Raw genomic sequence first — 21,144 nt, 5'->3', positions numbered from 1 at the left:
TGGGGATAGGGATTTGACTTCGTGGAATGGTCTCAGCACCTTTCTTAGGTGCTAACGGCATGAAAGACGGCAGATGGGGTTAGTAACACTTGTGAACGTTACATCCAGTAACATTTGTGAACGGCCAATGCCAATTTGACACTGAGGCTTCTACCAATACATCTACATCTCTACTCATTCACTTCGTGCACCACAAGCGCCGATCTTTCTTGATCTTTCTTGATCTTTCCGACCGAGTTGCAAATTTTCCAGCAAAGGAGGGGCAGCTTGTCGGCGGGGTGAAAGGAGGGGCAGCTCGCGCTACCACCCGATTCGTCACCCTGCAGCTGTCGTCATCGCCCTTGTCGTTCGCTGCCGACCCACGCCCTACGCCGGGTCGGCTTCATCCACGAGTGATGCTATCTTTGGCATGGTGCGTCCTTTAGGGCGTCTTCGTCGACATGGCGCGCTGTACTCACGTCGACCGGCTCACTTTGTACCTGATCTAGCCGTTCTCCACTCCATCTCTAGTCCCCGTAGACCTCCCTTACACTGTGTAGCTCGTCGGTCGCCAAAGCAGACTTGAATAAAGCAGTTCGATATGACAAAGCCTCTATCCGCAGCAACGGCAGCTGTACACGCCGACGACCACATCAATGTCCTCACCGATGTCAGTACCCCGCTCGCCTACCTCGATTGTTCAATGTCTACGCAGTAGCGCCTCCAAGTACGTATACTGACTCATTTCCAGGTAGCGCCTGCCATCCACACATCCACCACCTTCCGCTATCCACGCAATCATGAGGCCCTCCAGCCCGTCCCCGTCTCCACCGGCGAAGTAATCGACTTACAAACACCCCTCATCTACTCGCGCCTCGCCTCGTCCAACATCAACCGCCTCGAGACCATCTTAGCACCTCTCGTATTTCCAGGCACAGATGAAAAGGAACTGGACCAGCTCGCCAACCATGTCGTCAGCTATAGCTCCGGACTGAGTGCCTTTCACGCCCTCCTCGTCAATGTTGTCCCCAAGGTGATCGCCATATCAGGAGGGTATCACGGATGCCATGGAGTCATTGGACTGCATCAGAAGATGAACGGTTTGAAGACGGTCGACTTGCACGCCGATGACAAGGCCTGGGATGAGGCTGGTCTGGGCAAAGGCGATATCGTGCATTTAGAGACACCGTTGAACCCCACAGGCGAGGCATTCGAAATTCAGAAGTATGCGGATCGAGCGCACAAGAGGGGCGCTCTGCTCAGCGTGGACGCGACATTCGGCCCGCCTGGATTGCAGGACCCGTTTGCTTGGGGCGCTGACATCGTAATGCACAGCGGGACGAAGTACATTGGTGGCCACAGCGACATCCTTTGCGGCGTTCTGGCCGTGAAGAAGGGTGCGGATGGAAAGAAGATGGCAGGAGGGTTGCGAGACGATCGTATTTTCCTCGGCTCCGTCCTGGGTAGTTTGGAGGGCTGGCTGGGCGTCCGCAGTCTGCGTACAATGGAACTCCGTGTACAGCGACAATCTTCCAATGCAACGGACCTCGTCTTGTGGCTGACAAATGCGCTCAAAGGAAACGGAGAAGGCAGCGAGGTTGTGTCCAAAGTCGTTTCAGAGGTCAAGCATGCCAGTCTTCAAGAAACCGACTTCTCCTGGCTCCAGAAGCAGATGCCCAACGGCTTTGGGCCCGTGTTCTCTTTCTACACCAAGACGCCAGAGCAAGCGCGCCAATTACCCTCACACCTGCGCCTGTTCCACCACGCTACGAGTCTAGGTGGTGTAGAGAGCTTGATCGAGTGGAGGCGTATGTCTGACTCTGGTGTCGACGAGAGGTTGCTTCGTGTGAGCGTGGGCGTGGAGAATTGGGAAGATCTGAGGGATGACTTCATCCAAGCTTTCGAGAAGCTGGCGTCGGGTGAGAAGGTTGAAAGCGGGATCTTGGTGGATGTCCAGACTGGAGAGAAAGGCGCAAAAGTAGAGGGTGGTGCTGACGGCGCTGTGTAAAGGAGTGCCTTCATGTGAAGGCCGGTCACATCATCAAGTCAGAACTCTGGGCACTCGCCATAGACTCAATCATCGTGGGCTACACTCTCGAACACAATAAATCAGAAGCTTCAACGTCTAGGAGGGCCTTTGAAACAATAGACAGGATCAATAATGGTCAACACCTGGTCATTTTGTCGGGGCACTCGCGTCACTTCGAGTCTGCGATCCCCTATTAGATTACAACCTCTAATAATTTTTACAAGTCAACTTAACCCAGCATACACCATCAGTCAAATCAATGACAAGGCTCCAACTTCTAGGAAGCTTCTGGTCAAGCCTGATAAACTTATGGGAGCATGTCCAGGCATGGTCTACGCTTTTCTACCGCCGCATCGGATGGGAAGGCTAGATTGCCTGTCTCGCCACATTCAGACAAGCCGCACTACATGGCAGATAGCGGCGTTCCGCAGAAGTGTGTCTACGCTCAAAGTGGATATTGGTGGCAAGGTCAACTAGAACCATCTACTAATGGATCCTTAATCTTAAATATATTCCCTCTATCTTCTATCTAGCATTTCAACCGCGCATACCATCTGCCATTGGGCACGGTCCCAATTACAGTCAAAACTCGCCGACGAAGTCGCTAAAACACAGAACCATACCCAACACTCTCACCCTGCCACTGAGGTGCAGTTCGAGCTGCCGCACTTAATAGAACTCATTCAAAACCTTCGAAGAAAGGGGATCGTTGTAGGGTACGACATCTTTTCTAAGGGATCGCAGCTCATCAGCAGCATTCCCCTGAGGATTTGCACCTTATCTGCCTTCTTCATTTCGATCCTGACCCCTGAACGCTGGATGAGTCAGACTCGGCATCGGTGGCAGCGCAGAGATGTTGCGCTGATACCAGTCCCAGCTGTCTTCACCAGGCAGCTGGCCTCCTTCGGCGGGATCCGCTGTCCTTGAGCGCGCGGTCTCCGGGCGAATCAGACGCTCTGTAGTAAATGCTTTGCGGATGTCTGCGAAGTCGTCCTTCGGACGATCTTTCTTCTTGGGAGTCCTGGTGAAGAGGCCCTTGAGCTTGGTGCTGGGCTTGCTAGGCGTCTTCGTAGTCGGCTTGCTCGGGGTTGCTGGGAGCGGGTCGTCCACAGCAAGGGGTTGGTGTGTGTAACCCGGTGGCATGGGGAATGCGGAGATACTTGCAGTGGCGCCAGGATCGACCGCGCCTTGGGTAGATTCGCGAGATTCTGGAGTAGCTGGACGATTCAACGCTGTATCAGCCTGCTGCTGCTGAAAGAGTCGAATATGTTTCAGTTCTTCCCGCGCCTGCCTGCGGTACTCGGCCATCAAGCGTGCGCGCTGGACGCGGTCGCTGGTGTCGTGTATGGCGAGTCCTTCAAGTGGTACAGACATGGTGGGGGCGGGTCGACTTTTACCGTTGCGAGTGTATGCTTGGGAAAGATCTGGGCTGCGGTGTAGCGTGTGGTCTGAGGATTGGTGTGGTGTTGACTGGGGCAGGCAGCAGCGTGAGAATTTTCAAAAATTGGAATTGAGCGACGTCCTCAGTAGGGAAAGGTATGCCAAGGACCTAAGGGAAAGTGAGTGAGGAGGGTGAATGAGAACACTCGGACCATCCAAGAGATTCAACTTTTCTCCACAGCCGCAAGACCCATGCATTGAGACGAACCCGAGGTCTAAAAGCATGCGGCTTTGTTACGTCTCTCGGCGAGTCCATGCTACCGAGCTTGTCAAGCCATTCGGAAAGTCCATACAAAACAGCTACGGAAACTGTCGGAGAGTGCACAGAACGACAGGGCTCACGTGGAGAAAGGGCTCAAATTTCTGGAGCGCATCAATTCCGCTTGAAGTATCTCTTCGTTGACACCTCAAGAACTCGTGCAGCCTCTGATATTGGAAAATGCCCATCAATGTTTGAGCAGACTTCGCTACTGCAGACAGCTCCAGAGTGGTGTTCAAGTAAGACTTTAAAAGGGCATAGTCGTGAGGTGCATTAGTATCTAGAGAGGCTTATCGTACTCCGCAAATGCTTTGAGGAAGCGCCGTTCGACTGAGAAGTTATATACAAATTATAGGCGAAGAAAGGCTTGGCCTCAACAGACCTTCCATGGGCCGTGATGACGTTATATACACCGAAAAGGATTTCTGTTTGCTCATAGAGATAACAAATGCGCATGTCATAGCACTTGTGCGGTCACGCAGGTAGGCTGCACATGGCACATGATGCGTACGGCCTTTGAGCTTACGCATGCACGTCGTTGCAGGGAGCTTGGTTGAATAACAAACACAAATCATTGTCCACAGTCCATTAAACTTTTCGGCTATGTCTGCAGTCAGCTATACAATCTTATCCCCTGGGTTCACTGGTGTAGTACAACCAGTTCACTGCGCCCATGGATGACCGTCTGGCCCGACCTTCGCATTGATGTGCCCCAACCTCAAGAGTTTCCCTTCTTTGATTTCCTCCGCATGCTTTCGAATCTCCTCTACATCCCAGTTCACGCTTACATATCCGCCCCTAAGTACATCCGCTTCCGGCTTGAGCAAGTACAAAGTGAAGGCACCCGTCAACTCGGGCTGGTCTTTAGCAAACGGCGTCATGGCATCAACGACAGCGCCGCGGCCAGCCTTTGCTTCCACGATACCAGGATGAATGGAGAACACGCGAAGATTGGATAGTTCGAGGTCGAGATGTTCGCCGAGCTTTGTGGCGGCAAGCTGAGACGTGGTGAGAGAGGATAGGCCGGAATTAGTCATGGAAGCACCGATGGAGACGAGGTTGATGAACGTGGCGGTGCGGTCTTTGTTGAAGTTGTGGAGGAATTGGGCGAGAATATAGGTGGCTTTGACATTGATTTCCTGCATACCAGCCGTCAGCTTCCGAGATTACATGGTGAGGAGCTTTCAAGTAAGGCTTACAAAGTCGGCCCACCATTGCGATGGCTCGAACTCCCCGATGCTACCGTAGTTGAAGATACCGGCAGCGTTGACAACAACGTCAACGGTACCAAACTTCGCAATTGCGTTCTCAAAGATGGCTTTCACGTCTTCCTCCTTAGTGATGTCGCCGGCAGCTACCAAGGTGTTGCCTTCAACCTCAGCAGCTACGCTACTGAGCTTCTTCGCATCGCGACCGACAAGCACAACGCCTTTGGCATTGACCTCGGTCCAGGTCTTCGCGACGGCCTATGGGTAGTGTTAGCGAAAACTCGACATTGTGGGAAGCATTCCATACGTAGCCGATACCACCGCCGGCTCCAGTGACGAGAATGACTTTGTCCGAAGCAAGCTGCGCAAGCTTCTTTGGGTCGATGGCAGGGTAAACGTCGCGGTGCAGCGCCTTTGTGAGTTGGAAGGCAGAAGTCAACATGTTGGGATCAAGTTGGGCGGCCATTGTATCCTTTGAAATGGGAAAGCTGGATGGGAAAATTTCCAGTATTGCGATTCGAGAATGCTAAGGAGAGGGATAAACTTTCTGTCTTGCTGTGATGAATATGAGAGTTTTTGGCTCCATTTTATACCGATTGCGATCATCTCTGATCTGGCGTTCCGCAATCCGGTGCTCTGCCCCATTACGTGCATCTCGGACGTAGAGAGCGCGATGTGAATCAGCTTCTGTAGGTTTTGTAAGAGATGGTCGTGAGCCCACGGAAGCTCCGTTGATGGATTAGGGTTAAAGCCACGCTAGTGCTTCCTTGGGAAGGCCCCGATTTCTAAGCGTAGGATCTCCCGAGATTTCACAGTGTTTACAAGTGTTGTTCGCGTTTATTGTCCCTACTTCAATAGGCCTCAAGCGAAGTAATCGAATACTGGACCGGCCTTCAAATCCACATTCGAGCAAGTTTGATATACAGCATAGGAGCCATTCCGTTCGCGGGTTTCTTCAACAGATCGCAACTCGCTTCAACCGTCTGCCGCGATGCCGGCTTGTATTCTTCCCGATATGTAATTCACCAGCAAGCAAGGCCCGGCGCATTCATGATGTGCCAGCACCTGTAGAAAGCGCTGCATTTCACGTGAACAGTCGCTCGCGCAACACGTCACCCAATAGCTCGTGTAGCCGTTAAGATTACATCTGACGCAATAGGAGATAATAGAAAGTAAAGGCCAAACTTTTGTTACCTACTCGCAGCACTCACTGGAGAAAAGCCTCCGACAAAGCACTAGAGTCCTGGCACGTGCCTGGCTGACATTTTGGCCCCACATTACCTAGAAACACAACCAACACCGCGCAATATCTGCAAGGCTCCACATTAGCTGAAAAGTACTATCAGCTTTGGAGACAACCATACATACGCTGCGGCTGCGGCGAGGATCTCATGTCTCTTCGCCTTGGTAAAAAGTGACAGCACTGCCGAAAATGCTAGAGTTGAGACAACGAGGACGCCCATGCATATAGCATATGCTCTGCCCGTATGAATGTCGTTAATCAGGTGATATAGTGTGTAAATCGGAACGATGAGGAGCACCAAAATCAGCATAGTGATGATAAAACTAGCGAGACGCGTGATCTGCTCCCTCGAGTAGTATATCTCAAGTTTGGAGGACTTGGCCCGCGATCGCTATTCCAATCGTGTTAGCGTCCTCTTTGCGCTACACGGCCGACTTGACCTGGTTGGTATTACTGACCTCATCACCAAAGATGCGCTAGCACGATTATTAGCATGACATTACTGCAATGACCCGAAGAAACACACCTCTAGGAGGGAACAATGGAACAATCGCAAAAGTTTCTCAATGCTAGAGTCTAGCCAAGCATGCTCACGTCTGGCTCGCAGCGTGACCATATCTTCCTCATGATTGATCCAAGAAGCCTCTCGTTCCAAGAGGGGCTTATGGTTATGCATGAAATTGCGCACGCTGTTGTAATCGCCTTTGGAGGGCTGATGCATAGCAACTATCTGTTGGGCCGAGTTGAGAAGGTTTGCTGGGCTGATTCAGTACTACTCGGCTAGAGAAGGATACACAATGATCCTTACCGTATGAGCAAAATCGCTCCTCAATCTGAGTCAGGAGTTGCGTCCTGTTCTCCCGTCGTCCAGCAGGCAGTTGCCTAGTTCTAGGCCATCTTTCATCTTCATTGGCTTCGATGCGATCCATTTTCTCTAACTTCTTTTCCAGATCGTGTAGCTCATCTTGCTTGTTGAGCAGCAAGCGAGACTGGAGGAAACCAAAGCGACGATAGATCATAGAGCTTTCATCGCTATCGAGGAATGCCGCCAGATTCGGAAATCCCGGAGGGCTCGACGAGACTGCATTTTTTCCATTAGTGAATGAATTTTGGCTAACGTTGACAGCCATTACTCACGTTTTCTCACTACTGATTTCGGTATGTTCAGCTGAGAATGAGCCACTTGTCGGCTGGGCCAAAGCCATCTTGATCTCAGCCTCGTGCGAACGGTTCTAACCCAATGAGGAGCGCCTATCTCAATGGTCAACATTGGTATGGTGTGAATTCATTGGAGGCTAAAAACCACGTACGCGAGTGTACTGGAGGGACAGGTGCCGGTTTTGAATTGGGAGTTATACTCGGCGAAATCTCACCACAAGACTTTTCCGTGACTGTGGTGGACGTCGAAGACGATATTGTCCCAGCCTCCCCGTTCTCCATGATTGATGCGCTTTCATGTGTGTTCATAGTCTGGCCGAGTAGCCTTGCGATGTTTGAAAAGTTCAAAAGAGGTATCAAGCACAACGGTAGGCATGGAAGATAATTGAACCAGAAATCATGGCTGCTGTTATATGTTCGCATCAATACATGAGGCAATATGCACGACGCGAGGCTGACCAATGGGTGCTTGCACATCACCCAACCCCGCCCCATTACTGCAGTTTGCCCGAAAGCGCCTAAAGGGCGTACAACAGTTATGCTCGGCTTAGGAAGGTTTCCGAAAACCAATCCCCATTTCGAACCAATCCATTCGTCGCCATGCTTCTAACCTGGTATTGCCAGTTTCCAAGGTCGGTTCTTCTGCGCCTCACAATCGTCACATCGCAATCAGGTTCATCATCAGGATCCTCCAGTACAGCTCTCTCCCCTACTTCGAAAGCGGCCGTCGTCTACAAGCGAAATCCGGTCAGTGTAATGTTCTGAAAGAGCTTAGGAGCATAAAATTAGGGCCTGACATACCCAGGCTGGGTTTCTCGACCGAGATGCGTACGCGCGACCGTCTTCAGCTGTCGCCTCTTCCTGAGGCACTGTCAGTCGTTCGTGCGGTCCGATTCCAGCAAGCACGTACAACAAATCTTTTGTCTTCTGTTCTACTGCCCTGGGACATCCCAACTAGTGCGTCTGTGAGTTTGTGTCTTGATGGCAATCGTTGTGCAAGTGGTGAGGTTTTACCGAACCGGTGAATAGGCTGGGCAAGACAATGGCTACCCTAGATATAGACCGGTCAGCGGCTCTGTGTGTGGTTATGATGTCTCCAGGCTATTTGATTCCGAAACTAGAAGGTAAGTATTGTGTCAGCCTAGACGACAAGGCAAATGGGTGAGTGTAATTTTCTGCCTCGCAACCTTGGATTAAATCAGCCTTTGGTGGCTTCGTTCGCGATCAAACGCTGGAAGCGCAAACTTTGCCTGCACGAAGGCCAGCGTGTCTATTGTCCACGCTGCATGGTCATATCGCGGCTCCGATGTATTGGGACGGAGAACGACGCACGACCAATCAGCCCAGCGAATCTGCAAGCTCAGCCATCGTCCTTCACCACGAGGCCCATCTCATTGCGATCGCAGCACAAGTCCCTCAAAGATGGCCCTTCAACGCCAACAGCCACAGATGCTCACCTAGCACCAATAGCATGGATCTTCAGCAAAGGCACAGCAGCATCTAAATGCTTGTCGCTCTGTGGTATAAAGTCGTTGCAATGTGCGAGCCTTGGGCATTGGGCCCCACCAGGCTGAACAGTGAACCACCGCTAACTGTTGCAGTTGGTCGACCGAAATACTTTGCTTTCAACACGTTCTGACACTGGCACATCCTGCAACATGTCACGTACCATTGAGACCTCTGGCTTTGCCAGCCCTGACGATTCGGCAATAGACGCCTCATCAGAGGAACTCGACTCTCCTTGCAGGCTTGAAGGGCTTCGTCGATTTCAGCAAGACTTTACTGAGCATATGCCTTCGACACGAAACCCCAAGACGTACGATCACGTCAATGTATTGTTGCTGTCATTCAGCACCACGACAAACATGGGTGGCATGCAGAATATGGACGTTGGCGAGGAGGTGAGATCATTTGCATTGCCGTGCCCACTTCGACACTGACCTTCACATCTTCAGGTTAGACAATTGGAAGAAGTCTTCCGCGATGAATACAATTTCCACGTCGAAAACAAAGTCATTGAAAGCAACAAGAAGTCGCATCTTCAAGCCGGACTTTAATTACACGAGTTTGGTTTGGAAGCTGAGGACAAGGAACATCCGTTGAGCATTGTATACTACGCTGGTCATGGTTGGAGGAGCAGGGATTTCCAGCGTAAAGGTGTTACAGGGTTTGATCTCATGCCGTAAGTTATAGCAGCATACACAAGGTACGCCAAGCTAATCACTTTAATCAGTCAAAGACCTGAGAGAGAGGTGGTTACATCCGAAGGCCCATTCATCCTGTGGGAAAAAGTCGAACAGGCATTAGCCGAATTTCACAACGATGTATTGGTCATCCTTGATTGCTGCGATGCCGGTTACCTCTCAAATCGATATCTTGCTGCGTGTGGGGACAAGAGTAAAACAAAGGGTCCAGGGCCAAACTCCTTCACAAAGGCTCTGATATGGGCACTGAAAGAACTGAAGGCTGTTACTCCGTTTACGGTTCAGACGTTGAAAGACAAAATTAAGACTTATGATGATTTTCCAAATCAACAAGAGCCTGTCGTATTCAATCGCCAGGAAAACACTGCCGGACCAATCTCCATTACAGCGTTGGACAGCAGTGCATCCTCAAAAAGGCGCAAAAGGTCAATTGCAGCCTCTGTTCCTCGTCAAGAAGAATGTTCTTTCGTTGATCTTCGCTTCTTCTTCAGCAGGAACCTCTCTGCGCACGACGGGAAACATGTTGCAAAGATGGTCAGTCCTGCTGTACAGAATAGAAAACTACCGTTCAATGTTGCACATATCTCGGTTCTGAGACTAGGCAGACTTGACACGGCCCGGACTCGTTGGTCTAAAGCCCGTCACTCTATGCTCTTTTTGCAAAGACTAAACAGACGACCATCGAATTACGACGATCACGATGACGATGATGACCAGGTTGTCTCGACGTCGCGTAAGCGAGCAAGAACTCGACGCGGTGAAGGGACATTACGAGCATCGCAAACACCAATCGCTGCAGACGCATCTGCACGACTAGTCACGCCAGTCAGTGATGGCCCTCTATCAGACACAGACATTCAAAGCAGTCTACCTGTGGTATACGTTGCTCCTGGGGCAGCATCCTCAATCGACATACATGTACCCTTGATCATAACTGCTCGGGACTCTTCTGGTGGTTAGTCTAAGAGCCACGCTGGCCATATCTTGTTTACAATTCCTATTTTCAAAACCCTTTAGGACATACAATTCTGCATCCTGTTGTGGTAATCAAGTTTAGTCATTAGGTTTTGTGTTGTCTTTTACCAGACAAAACGTACTACGGGGACTCTAGATGCAGCGGAAGGTTCTTATTACCGACCTGGAATCACTAATATGCGATGTGCTCCTCGCCATACATGTGAATGACTGGAGAAGTGACAACTTTACAGGGATGAATCGACCTGGCTGCGTGAAATGTTCTTCATGCGGTGTCAGGCTAGTGCACCCATTGAAAGCTTGTCGAAACGTCGCTGCTTGCTTACCAAAGCATAATTACTTGCAACAATTACATGCAGTTGTCCTGAAAAACAAATTGATGTATTAATATCATCGTCAATGTGTGCACTGCAAGCCGAGATTCTCACTCCTTAGGCCACAAGTTCCCGCCCGACTCGTTGATGTAGCTGATCCGCTCTTTTTGATCGTGAGCAAGCTCCTTCACTTGTTGGCTAACCCGACATTGCAGTTGCGAAGCCGTTATTGTGCTTCGCAAAAACTCTGCCCCCATCTTCTATCGTACTAGGTACGTTTACCGTAATTTTTAGATTATATACTACAGGAGGCTGATCATTAGCTAGAGTCGGTCAAATCTATGTTTCGAGGCTTAGTAGACGTTAAAATAGGGTGCCAATTTGTTAAAAGTTAAGTAGGCTAATAATGAGCCACATTTAGTACACATGGTAGCTAGGAATTGATATAATAAGTAGCTAGGTCAGCGGAAGGTGGGGGCAGAACTTTTGCAAAGCACCGATATAGGTTGCGCTATCGCAGATGAGACAAAGGGCTGGAGAACAGGCTCACTGAAGTACTTATCTTCGCGAAGGATGTAATATGAGCTTGGACTGTCATAGCACGACACTCGTAGGAAGAGGCTGAAACAAACGGCCTTTTCTAGAACCGACTTCCGGTGTCAATCACATATCCGTTCCCCACGTGAAGGCTTCCCTTGACACCTCCTCATTCCAAAACGCCCATGAGAAAACCCACAAGAATCTTACCCTAAGCGGAGGGTTCACTTCGCACTTCCATATCGCGGCGCGTCCTCAGTTGTAGGAATCCACGCCGCATTGGTATAGTACACCTCATTGACCTTCTGTGCATATGTATAATCATCCACGCACTGCCCACCGCCCTTCTTCCCGATATGCGGACAGTGGACATCCGGGCGGAATTTTACCATGATTTCGTGCACATTGCGACACAAAAGCGTGTCCATCCCCAACTCGAAGCTCTGGCCGAAGCGAGTGCCTTCGGTTAGGAACTTGTAGCAGTCCTGTTCAGAGTCGTACTGCGTGTTGTCTCCTTCGCAGTACTTTGTGTGTGTCTTGCATACAGATTGCGCCAGGATTTGCGTGGCGGCTGCCTGGGCTTTGACGGGGTCAGCATCGATGGTGTGGAGCAGTACTTGCATAAGGTTACCAAACCACCTGAAGACAACGTCATATTGCGAGATCTCCCTGGCTTCGTTATACGTCATCCACGTGTCGATGGTGACGGGCAGGGACATGTTGCCAAATGATGGGAAGGTGAAATTGATGCGCGTCGTTGCCGACGCGATGTTCTGATTAGCGACAAACTGGATGATCTCGTATGGTCCGACTGGCCGACCGATAATAGAGACGGAGTCGCTAGGTGTGAACAGCCCGAAGATATATTCTGTATTGAGCTCGCGGCCGACGAAGTTGCGAGTATCAGAGACACGACCCTGACACTGGGATGGTTTAGCAACAAATACAGTACATATGCACTGCTGAGAAGTGAGGATCATGCGTACATCTTCGGAGAACACTGTCGAGTTGATCTTTTCAGCTTCCTGCACGTTGTTCGGATACTGGAAGGTATCGTAGAACTGCTGTGTAAGCCTGTACAACTCTGTGTACCCTAGATCTGGTTGGAAAGCTGATGCTGTCGATGTACGTTAGAAACTCGCGAAGTTTTCAATGATCTAGAGGTGCAGCCTACCCAATCCCGCAGCGAAGACTGCCACTGATGCCACTGTCGTGAGGATGCCGAAGCAATGCATTTTGCGTAGCCAGCACGGTAGAAGAGGCCGCGTATGTTTGAATAAGCGTAGAAAGAGCGCGAGATGCGCAGGGCGGAAAAGTTGATTACTCAAGCGGTGCTGAAGGGGACGCTAGTAGGTGACTGTGAAAGAATAGATCCAGCTCTAAAACACGTAGAGAGAAAATCGATCTCCTTCAAAACTTTGTTCAAGTGCTTTTGCTCCAGAATACTCAAGAGTTAAATCAACGGATGCCAGATTTATATGAGTGTTCCCTCGAAATCAATCACAGGCGTTGGCTTTGTATATACGATGTTAGGGCCAGGGCGGGAAGGACAGTATGTTCGCGCCGCAGGATATCAATGCGCCTTGTCGTGAATAGTCTGTCTCTGTCATTGCTGCATTGCAGACTCAGGGTATCGAAGTTGCATGATAGAGGCAGCCCTACGGTGGGGGCGTGGATGTCGATATTAAATCTCACATGAGCATGCAGCTAGTAGCCCAGAAATTATCGGGCCCAATTGTGTAAGGCGTACAAAGCACATCGTGAAGACAATTTTGATTCGCTGGCTACTGGGAGGCTTGACGTGGAGATGGCTGAATGGTGTTTTACAGGAGCTGCCACGTGACTCGGGAAGACGCGCTACCTTCCCAACCGGGAACAGGCTCAGGGGGACTTGCATATGCGCTGTACGCGCATGCGGAACGATGAAGGAGCTATATTTGGGGCTGCTTCGACCCGGCGTAGGCACCGACCCCAACGAGGCTGTGAGATGCCATAGTCGAAGCTGTTCTTTGTCCGTCCGTCTCTCGTTTCTCGCTTGGATCCGGGGGGCCACTGCGCCGCCACCGAACAATCTCCACCACCACATCGTGCTATACTACGGAGTGAGGATCGCGCATAGGTTCGTTCAGACATGTTGAGACTCCGGCGTGCGTGACGGTCGCGGCATGGTTGTGACATTGCGTCGGGTGCGACGTGTGTGCATGTGTGGCAAATGTCTCGGAACACTTGAACGACGGCGGCTAGTGGCATCATCGTAGCAGGGCTTTCACAGCATCCAGGTTCGTGACGCAGTAAGAGCTTGCTCACAGGTTGGTGATACCATCAGGCGGGCGAAAAGTTCAAGCATATGTCGTACAAATGCGGGAACTGCGAACGCTGTGCCGCACACCGTTGAAGGGCTCATCTAATAGTGCATGCTACCTGGTCCTGTCCAACACGCCACACCGACTCAGCACACCAGCAATGCACTGCACACACCGTTATTCCATCCATACAGAGGTTGTCAACACGACACTCGATGTATTGATCACCTTCCGCATTGCAAGATCCTCCATCTAGCTTCCCCTCTCAGCACAATAATTCCTAGATAACCATGGACAGTGCCACGCGCAGACAATCACTCACGTTGCCTTTGCCCAAAGCGCACGTCGTCATTCGCTGGATCTGGGGGCTCCCATGAATACGTTGCGCAAGACGGCGCTCTCCATCTCCGGCTGTCTTTCGGATCGTAAGGCTTGCAATGCGACTAGCGAACATGCCTCTTCCTCCTTTGCTGGCTGGATCGCGGCTTCCGGAGGAGCTGCCCGTTCCTTGTTGGCTGCAGCTCTCAGCGACGCTAAGTGTTCGGGAAGTACGGTCCTGAGGTAATCTGCAAAGGAACTCAGGGGAACCGGATCGCTGTACCTCTTGATCGTCTCGTTGATCGAAGCGGGAGTGAAGACATTCGGGTCGTACAGGACCGAGCCTGCCGGATCCGGCAGCAGCTCGCATGCCAAGTTATTCCCTGATTCCTCCATCTCTTCTGCCGTGTATTGTCGATACTCGCACGTGATTCCGGATATCTTTGATATGAGAGCGCAAATTTCCTCGCCAGATACACGGTCGGAGTAAGCCGCAAAGGCGACGGGAGCCAGCGACATATTGAGGAGAAGAGTACGGACGAAGATGCCTATTTAATCATTAGGCGGTCATTGTAGGCTTGTCTTGGAGAGCCTACCGAAGTCGTCTCTCATGTTGATCCAGTGCAAGGGCACGTAAGCTGGTGCAATAGTTCCGAACGAGAGAGTCCCAGCTTCGTTCTGCAGAACTCGTCAACATTCATTCTACTTTCCACGGCCCTTAATGAATCTCGTACTGACCATTTGCAGCGTCATTCGATAGTCCTCCATGCGCATGCATGGCTTCACCGCGATCGTCTTGGCTGCCAAACTGGGCAGACAGCGTGTTAGATAATTGAGTTGTTCCTTTTTGGTGTGATAATTTGCCTGGGCTAGGTGCGTAGCATATTTTGCGCCGGGGAGTACAACTGGCAGTGTAGACAGGACAAATCGATGCAGTCCACGAGTATCCGCGACGGCGTCGAAAAGTATGCGTCCTTGGTAGGCGGCCCGTCGCAGGGCGAATTGCGCCATGCTGATCTTGATCAAGCCCACTTCGTATGCTAGCTTTGCTCGGCGGTCCTCGAAAGGCTTATGGTAGCTTGTCATCGCGAAGATGGCGGCTGCTCCCTCGAAGCTCGCCCTCGCGTGTTCTTCGTCGACGAATGTCTCTTCCCGTATCTCGACCCCGAGGTCCTTCCATTTTTCGCTCGCGGGACAGTCCGGGGAAGATGTCAGACCGCGGATCCGGAAACCTGGCGCATCGAGAAAGGCGTTCGCGACCGAGGTGCCTTGCCGCCCGTTGATGCCAACGATGACTATAAGAGGCATTTTTTGGTAACGTCCAAGCCTCGTAATGGTTTGCTTTTCGGAGCAAGGTAGACTTGTTTCAGGCGGGAGAGCGGGGGAAAAGATTTATGAGTTCCAGGACGGGTTCGGGTGAAAACGAGGTGAATCATCGTCCACCCGCAAAATGGAACTATGAGTGTTGAAAGTCTGCTAAGATTGACCAGAGCACCCAGGATTATTAAACACGAAGTGGGAAGGCGAGCAAGTCAGAAAATGTTTCCGAGCAATCGTGTTTGAGCAGAACGAATCCTCAAACCGAACACAACCATTGGTAAGCATCGATTGTCTCCTGATGAGGCCATGCTTCTTCTTCAGACTCGAAGAGGTTTTCAAGTCGCTAATATCACACCAATGCAGCTTCTCGGTGGGTTTACTTCCCGAGGCAACACACATTGTCCTACGGGTCAGTATGTCGGAAACGATGCATATGTCATAGTACTCTGAGCTTCTCTTTCCATCTTTGGTTACTTTTTTCAGAGCTGCTTAATCTCTTTCAGAAGATTCCTATACGTTCGAGTCCGGCATTAGATGTTTCTCTGGATGTTTTCGTAGCAACATTTGGAAAGCGCACACCTGCCCAAACTAGTTGTCACAGTAACCAGTGAACCACCCTCCGCCAGATCTGCCCAACACCACGACAGAGCAGCACATCTGCCTCGTCGTCTCGAATTCAAATAAATCTGTCAGTATCACTTAGTCTCTCTGTAAGTGGGGTATCCAAAGGCCAGATAGCGCAAGTGATCCGACCACGTTGAACGAATCTCACATTCAGCCTACCGCACGGTCATACGGCAAGCCAGACGCGATGGCTCCCTCAGTCCCGCACAGAAATCGCGGTGCTGTCCAACAGGCCGAAGTGCGTAAAGTGGCGACGTCTCAGGCGAAGCAGGCGATTCACAAGATCAACAAGCACGCACAGAAGCCTATCGTCCAAAAAGCATTCAGCAAGATACAACAAAATTCCACCAAAGCCAATGCTCAGGTAGAGACTAGCGATTCGGCGCATGTTCTCGATGCTACTCTGCCCAAAGACGACAAGGACCGCGACGTGTGGGCTCGGAAGGTGTACTATGCGCTACTTAACGGACCGAAGCTGAATGAGAGGGAGGCTGGCGTGAAAGCCTGGGAGCTTTTGGTGAGTATTCATCTTCAGTCTCGTATTTCGTCTGTGAAAAGGGCGGGTCTGGCTAACGTGCGGTAGAGATCGACCGAGAACATCTATCGGAACGGTTCTTCAGCCACTGTGGTCCCGAACGAAAACAGCTCAGCAATACTCGAGCGCTCAAATGAAGAGAGTTTCGCGCAGCACATGAAAAGATTGGTGCGGTTCATCTATGGCCAACAAGTGAAGAGTGATGCAATTGCCTACAGCACCGAAGATCTCTTGACGATACTGCAAAAACCAAAAAAAAGCTGTTGCCCCTGAGAAGACCCCGGGGCTCGATGCTGTTCCAGAATTGCAGACAACCAAAACCATGACAGACAACTACATTGACTTGACCGGGGAGCCTTCCGATGACGAGACAGAAGATGAGACTGATGCTGACGTAGACGGTACGGAGCCCGCTGAGGATGATCTCAATGGCTACGGTAAGTTGCATTCTGGGCGAATATCTGGGTCAAGAATTAGACTGACTAGTACAGATACCTTGATGATGGATCATGCGCTGACAAGGGACGCGACTGCTACTGAGCTATCTGCTCGCGCGACTCCTCAGGACGCTGTCACCGTTGACCTGGTCGAGAGTGGAGGGGGGTGCTAGAGTGGACATGAGCTACGATACTAGAGACGTAGAGCATAAAGATGACTTGTCTGAGCCTGCCAAAACAGCTCAAACGCCCTACTTCGAGCCTGATCCCTTCTGGAGAGCACACCTGGAGAGCGAGAGGAAGTAGATTGCTCTACACAGAATCGAGGCAGTACTCAGCTGTACGTAGACGAGTGGTTCAGGAGTATGATTAGCCCGCTTTAGCTCCAAGGCGGATGTCGACTTAGTGCATAGCAATGCAAGAGATTCTTGGAAACATGCAGTTCACGTTATCGTAAAGCTGAATAGGCTTGATTCATCCACCTAGCCAATGACATCAAATATAGCGATATCTCTGCAATCCGAACGAGATTATACTTGTTGGTTTAGAAGTTATATCTGCAATGACCACACCGCGTGCGCACGCACATTCACCTCTACTGCCTTGGCAAAAACACACCTTCCGAAATGGTATTCGCGTGCCGTTCAGTGAGCCCAACGCGCCGACTTAGTACAGCAGACTTGGTCGCTCACGCTCGTCTACCCATCAGCAAACATATACGACCCCTCAAGCTACAGCGACTACGCAATGGCGAGTGCTATCGTCGCACCACGAAACGGCGGATCGTGGCGGCCTTCGGATAACATGCGGCAATACATGGAGTCGCTAGTAGCTCAGCCTGATTTTGTCAAGGAGACCCGCGCGTACGACGCCGCATCTGTTGCTAGTAAGGGCGCGGTAAGTCCAAATGTACATTCATTGTCGGCTTGCGACACTGACCAACAACTTCAGAGCAAAGAATCACAAGGCGCCTATCGCGTAGACACACCATACGAACACGTCAACCAAATTCACGCCGAACCAAATGGCCCATCCGTCGTCGCTTTCGCATCTGATCCGCTTCCATTGCCACTCCGGCAGACACCGCTGCCTTCGCCCGCCTATCATGAAACGCCGCGTCTTCAATTCAGGAGTGCCTTGGAAGCCCAGTTGAGTCATCAATGGGAACCCTGCTGGAAGCCTGCCAGTGGATCTTACGGCGTCCCCCAAACCGACCGTGAGCAAAAGTCCCACGTGGCGCGCCTCTTCAAAGCCTTCCTCGACACCCGTAAGGTCTACGACGACTCACGGTACGCAGCTAAATTCCAACCTGGTGGAATATGGACTCAAGACCCTGCCGACATCGAACTCACCTGCTGGAACCTAGTAAAAGCAGCTATCGACCTGCACGTTGTCGGTGCAACGGGACTGCAGTTCCGGCGAATGCCACAAATGATACCACCACAGAAGAGGATGGAGACTGATCTGACGTTCTTACGGCGTCTCTTTTGTCTTGAACTGCTGGTCAAGCACTACAAGACGGTTGCGCATGAGATAATGAAGCGAAGGGATGTGGAGGAATATCTCGTCCAAGTCTGCGGCTATCTTTTTGAGAAGTGTCAGTTCAATGCCGTGATGGACAAAATGGCACCGCCACAGAGAGAAGCGTTGGTGATGGAGTGGGAGCGAAGAGGACCGGTGGAGCGTCCACAGACTGCACGTAGCAGTACGACCGGCGATCAGAGTTGGCAGCATCGCAAGAGGCCTCTTTCAGACCCCGTCGATGCGGCCACGCAATTCTCTCCGAAGCGAAACCACTATACGGTATGTTGTCCTGTATTTTACAAACATCACACAAAGTCCAACGGCTGAAGATCGTGCTGATTTTCATCATAGACGGCAAACTTTGCTGCGTCCGCAGTGAACTCGCCACAGACACTCCGAGCATTCTCCGCTTCCCCCTTCCTCAACGACACGGTGGATCAGATTTCCCAAGTACCTGCGCCACGTCCATCGAATTCAAACCTAGAACAGGGTCAAGCTCCTGCTGGTGATTCAGACACTGCCAATCTACCGAATGGGACCCTGGACGGCATCACCGATGGGGACTTTACACAGCTCACACCAAAGCCACAAAAGGATCAAGGCCCGGTGACAGAGCCTGCTATTCTCGTGGAGGGTGCCCTGAATGGTACCGCTGGACCGAGTTTCACGGAGGACACCAACGAATCAATGGTGCTTCCAGCCACTGGACCGGTTCAAGATCCGGTGGAAGATTTCAAATGGGACGACTGGGTGCGATTCCCGGAATCCAATGAACTTTAACGAGAGTTTGAGTTCGGTGCAGGCTTCAATAGCCATTGTGAAGCCGGTAGTGGAGGAGACGTAGGCGTTGGGGTTGGGGTTGGAGTTGTGGTTAATGCGCTGGATGAGGATATTGGACATTGTTTTTTGTCGTTGGGGGGGTGGACGAAACGGTGGGGGCGTACATTCTGACACAAGAGGGAACAATGGTCGGTGTTTTCTGACTGCGATTCCGCTGCTTGTCGCCAAGGAAAGATGATATGGAAGTGCGCGATCAGAGTGGGTCTGCGGTAGCAAAAGCCGCAAGGTAACCCATGATTAATATGTCCTGGACGTGCCATGACTCCGAGGTGCAGTACATATTGTGCCATGGAGTGGCTGGCTTATGTGAGTCTGCCGATAGCCGTTGTAACACTGGGCGCTGCAGAAACTATCAGTATTTTCAGCGTCGTCGTCAACGTTGCCCTAATCTAAAGGGACCAGGTGTCACCAGGAGACGAAATTGTTGGATTGAAGAGATCGTATATTGCATGACTTTTCTTTCTCGTTACAGTCCGGCGAGCTTGATGCGTCGAAAATGTTTCGCTCGCTCTGCACCCTCTCAGCCAAGTAAACACACTTAACCTGTACACAAAAGCGTCAGTCTTACCACCATTAATCATCCCAGCACCTCACAGCCTAGCTTTGCTCGTACCAGAATAGGCAATGCATTCGATCTCGACCGGCACGCCCTTAGGCAGCTGCTTGACAGCGACGCAGCTCCGCGCAGGCTTGTGCGAGAAGTGTTCGCCGTAGACGCTGTTCATCTCGGCGAAGTTTGCCATATCGGTGAGGAAGACGTTAACCTAAGGACCCATTGCGTCAGCAATCTAGTACCGTCTAGTCCCGGTAAAAGGAAGGGGAGATGGATAGGAAAAAGTACCTTCACAACACGGGAAATATCAACACCGGCCTCGGCGAGGATAGCCTTGATGTTATCGATGCAGGCCTTGGTCTGCTCGGCGATGGTGCCGTTGATGATGTTGCCCTCCTTATCAGCGGGGATGCAACCTGAGACGTAGATGTTGGGGCCTGCAACGACGGCATGGGACTGCACTGCCTGTTAGGGTGCAATCGTATTCTTGTAGAATTGATGAAGTATAAACATCGGATGGGTAACGTGACTTTTCCGCCCCTGTCGGAGAACGAAGCATGCTCGGAAAAGGTTGTTCATGAGGATGGAGACTTTCTAGACGACGGAGCGGGTGGAACTGGCGACTTTCCAGAAGAAAGAACATACATAAGGTCCCGCAGCTACGATCAGTCAGTTTCGTTCATCGACAACACCCATCGAGTCACACGCGGGGACAAGAACATACGGGGCATAGCATCCTTGGCGAAGATCTTCTTGAGGTCGGACATGGCTGCTGGTGTGGTATGGAAGGAGCTGGTCAGAGGTGTGCTGAATCTGCGATTAATCAATTGAGTAGCAGGGCGTTTCAATAAAGAGGAGGAGAAGCGTGAGAGCAGCAATGTACGCATGGGTTGAAGCTACTGTTCAGGAAGACAGTGGCTATCGTCGGAAGGGTGGCCGGGCACCGATGATGACAAACTAGTACACACGCCCTCCGATGCGGAGCCACGGCGCTAGCGGCCAGCGACATGCTGCGAATGGCAGGTGGGGGAGCACAGACGCGCCTGCCCCTCATCGCATCACGCAAGCCGAAATTTTCGCGTACAAAATCCAAGGGGAGCGTAGAGCACCGTGATGAGTGCATGAATTCGATCCCTCCCTATACATGTAGACATCATAGTGAGCCGCCGTCTATATATCGCTTGAAACATGAACAATGGCATTTGCAAATCGTAGAATCGGAAACAACGCAAGCGTGAAGATTCAGCCGCCTGTCAGCAAGTAGGATTTCAATCCTAGGTATTACGCGGTATCATGCAAGCATTGCGTCAAAGGAGAAAGCCAACCGACGCCTTTTTCGATGCA

The 21,144-nt window shown here is 51.2% G+C and overlaps 7 protein-coding genes across 7 annotated transcripts; 2 read left to right on the top strand and 5 right to left on the bottom strand.

Annotated features, from left to right (window-relative positions):
- Positions 1 to 635: 635 nt before the first annotated feature.
- Positions 636 to 1,987, top strand: N0V89_007566 (uncharacterized protein; the record flags this gene model as incomplete). Its single annotated transcript, XM_056216328.1, has 2 exons — positions 636 to 710; positions 731 to 1,987. The coding sequence occupies 2 exons, from the start codon at positions 636 to 638 to the stop codon at positions 1,985 to 1,987; spliced, it is 1,332 nt and encodes a 443-aa protein (XP_056070575.1).
- Positions 1,988 to 2,785: 798 nt separating this feature from the next.
- N0V89_007565 (uncharacterized protein) lies at positions 2,786 to 3,382 on the bottom strand (the record flags this gene model as incomplete). Its single annotated transcript, XM_056216327.1, has 1 exon — positions 2,786 to 3,382. One exon carries the CDS (start codon positions 3,380 to 3,382, stop codon positions 2,786 to 2,788), a length of 597 nt encoding a protein of 198 aa, XP_056070574.1.
- Positions 3,383 to 4,369: 987 nt separating this feature from the next.
- On the bottom strand, positions 4,370 to 5,381 carry N0V89_007564 (uncharacterized protein; the record flags this gene model as incomplete). Its single annotated transcript, XM_056216326.1, has 3 exons — positions 4,370 to 4,846; positions 4,907 to 5,173; positions 5,223 to 5,381. 3 exons carry the CDS (start codon positions 5,379 to 5,381, stop codon positions 4,370 to 4,372), a joined length of 903 nt encoding a protein of 300 aa, XP_056070573.1.
- Positions 5,382 to 11,570: 6,189 nt separating this feature from the next.
- On the bottom strand, positions 11,571 to 12,581 carry N0V89_007563 (uncharacterized protein; the record flags this gene model as incomplete). Its single annotated transcript, XM_056216325.1, has 2 exons — positions 11,571 to 12,463; positions 12,521 to 12,581. The coding sequence occupies 2 exons, from the start codon at positions 12,579 to 12,581 to the stop codon at positions 11,571 to 11,573; spliced, it is 954 nt and encodes a 317-aa protein (XP_056070572.1).
- Positions 12,582 to 13,997: 1,416 nt separating this feature from the next.
- N0V89_007562 (uncharacterized protein) lies at positions 13,998 to 15,275 on the bottom strand (the record flags this gene model as incomplete). The annotated part of the gene is made up of 3 exons (XM_056216324.1): positions 13,998 to 14,515; positions 14,564 to 14,645; positions 14,706 to 15,275. The coding sequence occupies 3 exons, from the start codon at positions 15,273 to 15,275 to the stop codon at positions 13,998 to 14,000; spliced, it is 1,170 nt and encodes a 389-aa protein (XP_056070571.1).
- An 823-nt stretch (positions 15,276 to 16,098) lies between these two features.
- On the top strand, positions 16,099 to 19,187 carry N0V89_007561 (uncharacterized protein; the record flags this gene model as incomplete). The annotated part of the gene is made up of 8 exons (XM_056216323.1): positions 16,099 to 16,428; positions 16,495 to 16,614; positions 16,757 to 16,883; positions 16,938 to 17,049; positions 17,204 to 17,223; positions 17,554 to 17,780; positions 17,835 to 18,686; positions 18,759 to 19,187. 8 exons carry the CDS (start codon positions 16,099 to 16,101, stop codon positions 19,185 to 19,187), a joined length of 2,217 nt encoding a protein of 738 aa, XP_056070570.1.
- A 650-nt stretch (positions 19,188 to 19,837) lies between these two features.
- Positions 19,838 to 20,567, bottom strand: N0V89_007560 (uncharacterized protein; the record flags this gene model as incomplete). The annotated part of the gene is made up of 4 exons (XM_056216322.1): positions 19,838 to 20,011; positions 20,089 to 20,256; positions 20,446 to 20,459; positions 20,525 to 20,567. 4 exons carry the CDS (start codon positions 20,565 to 20,567, stop codon positions 19,838 to 19,840), a joined length of 399 nt encoding a protein of 132 aa, XP_056070569.1.
- Positions 20,568 to 21,144: the final 577 nt, after the last annotated feature.

This window comes from Didymosphaeria variabile (genome assembly GCF_027946475.1).
Source record: "Didymosphaeria variabile strain IMI 356815 chromosome Unknown scaffold_5, whole genome shotgun sequence".
Classification (NCBI taxonomy): Eukaryota; Fungi; Ascomycota; class Dothideomycetes; order Pleosporales; family Didymosphaeriaceae; genus Didymosphaeria; species Didymosphaeria variabile.
The sequence above is the reverse complement of the archived record's forward strand: the minus strand, read 5'-3'. Positions and strand labels throughout refer to the sequence as shown.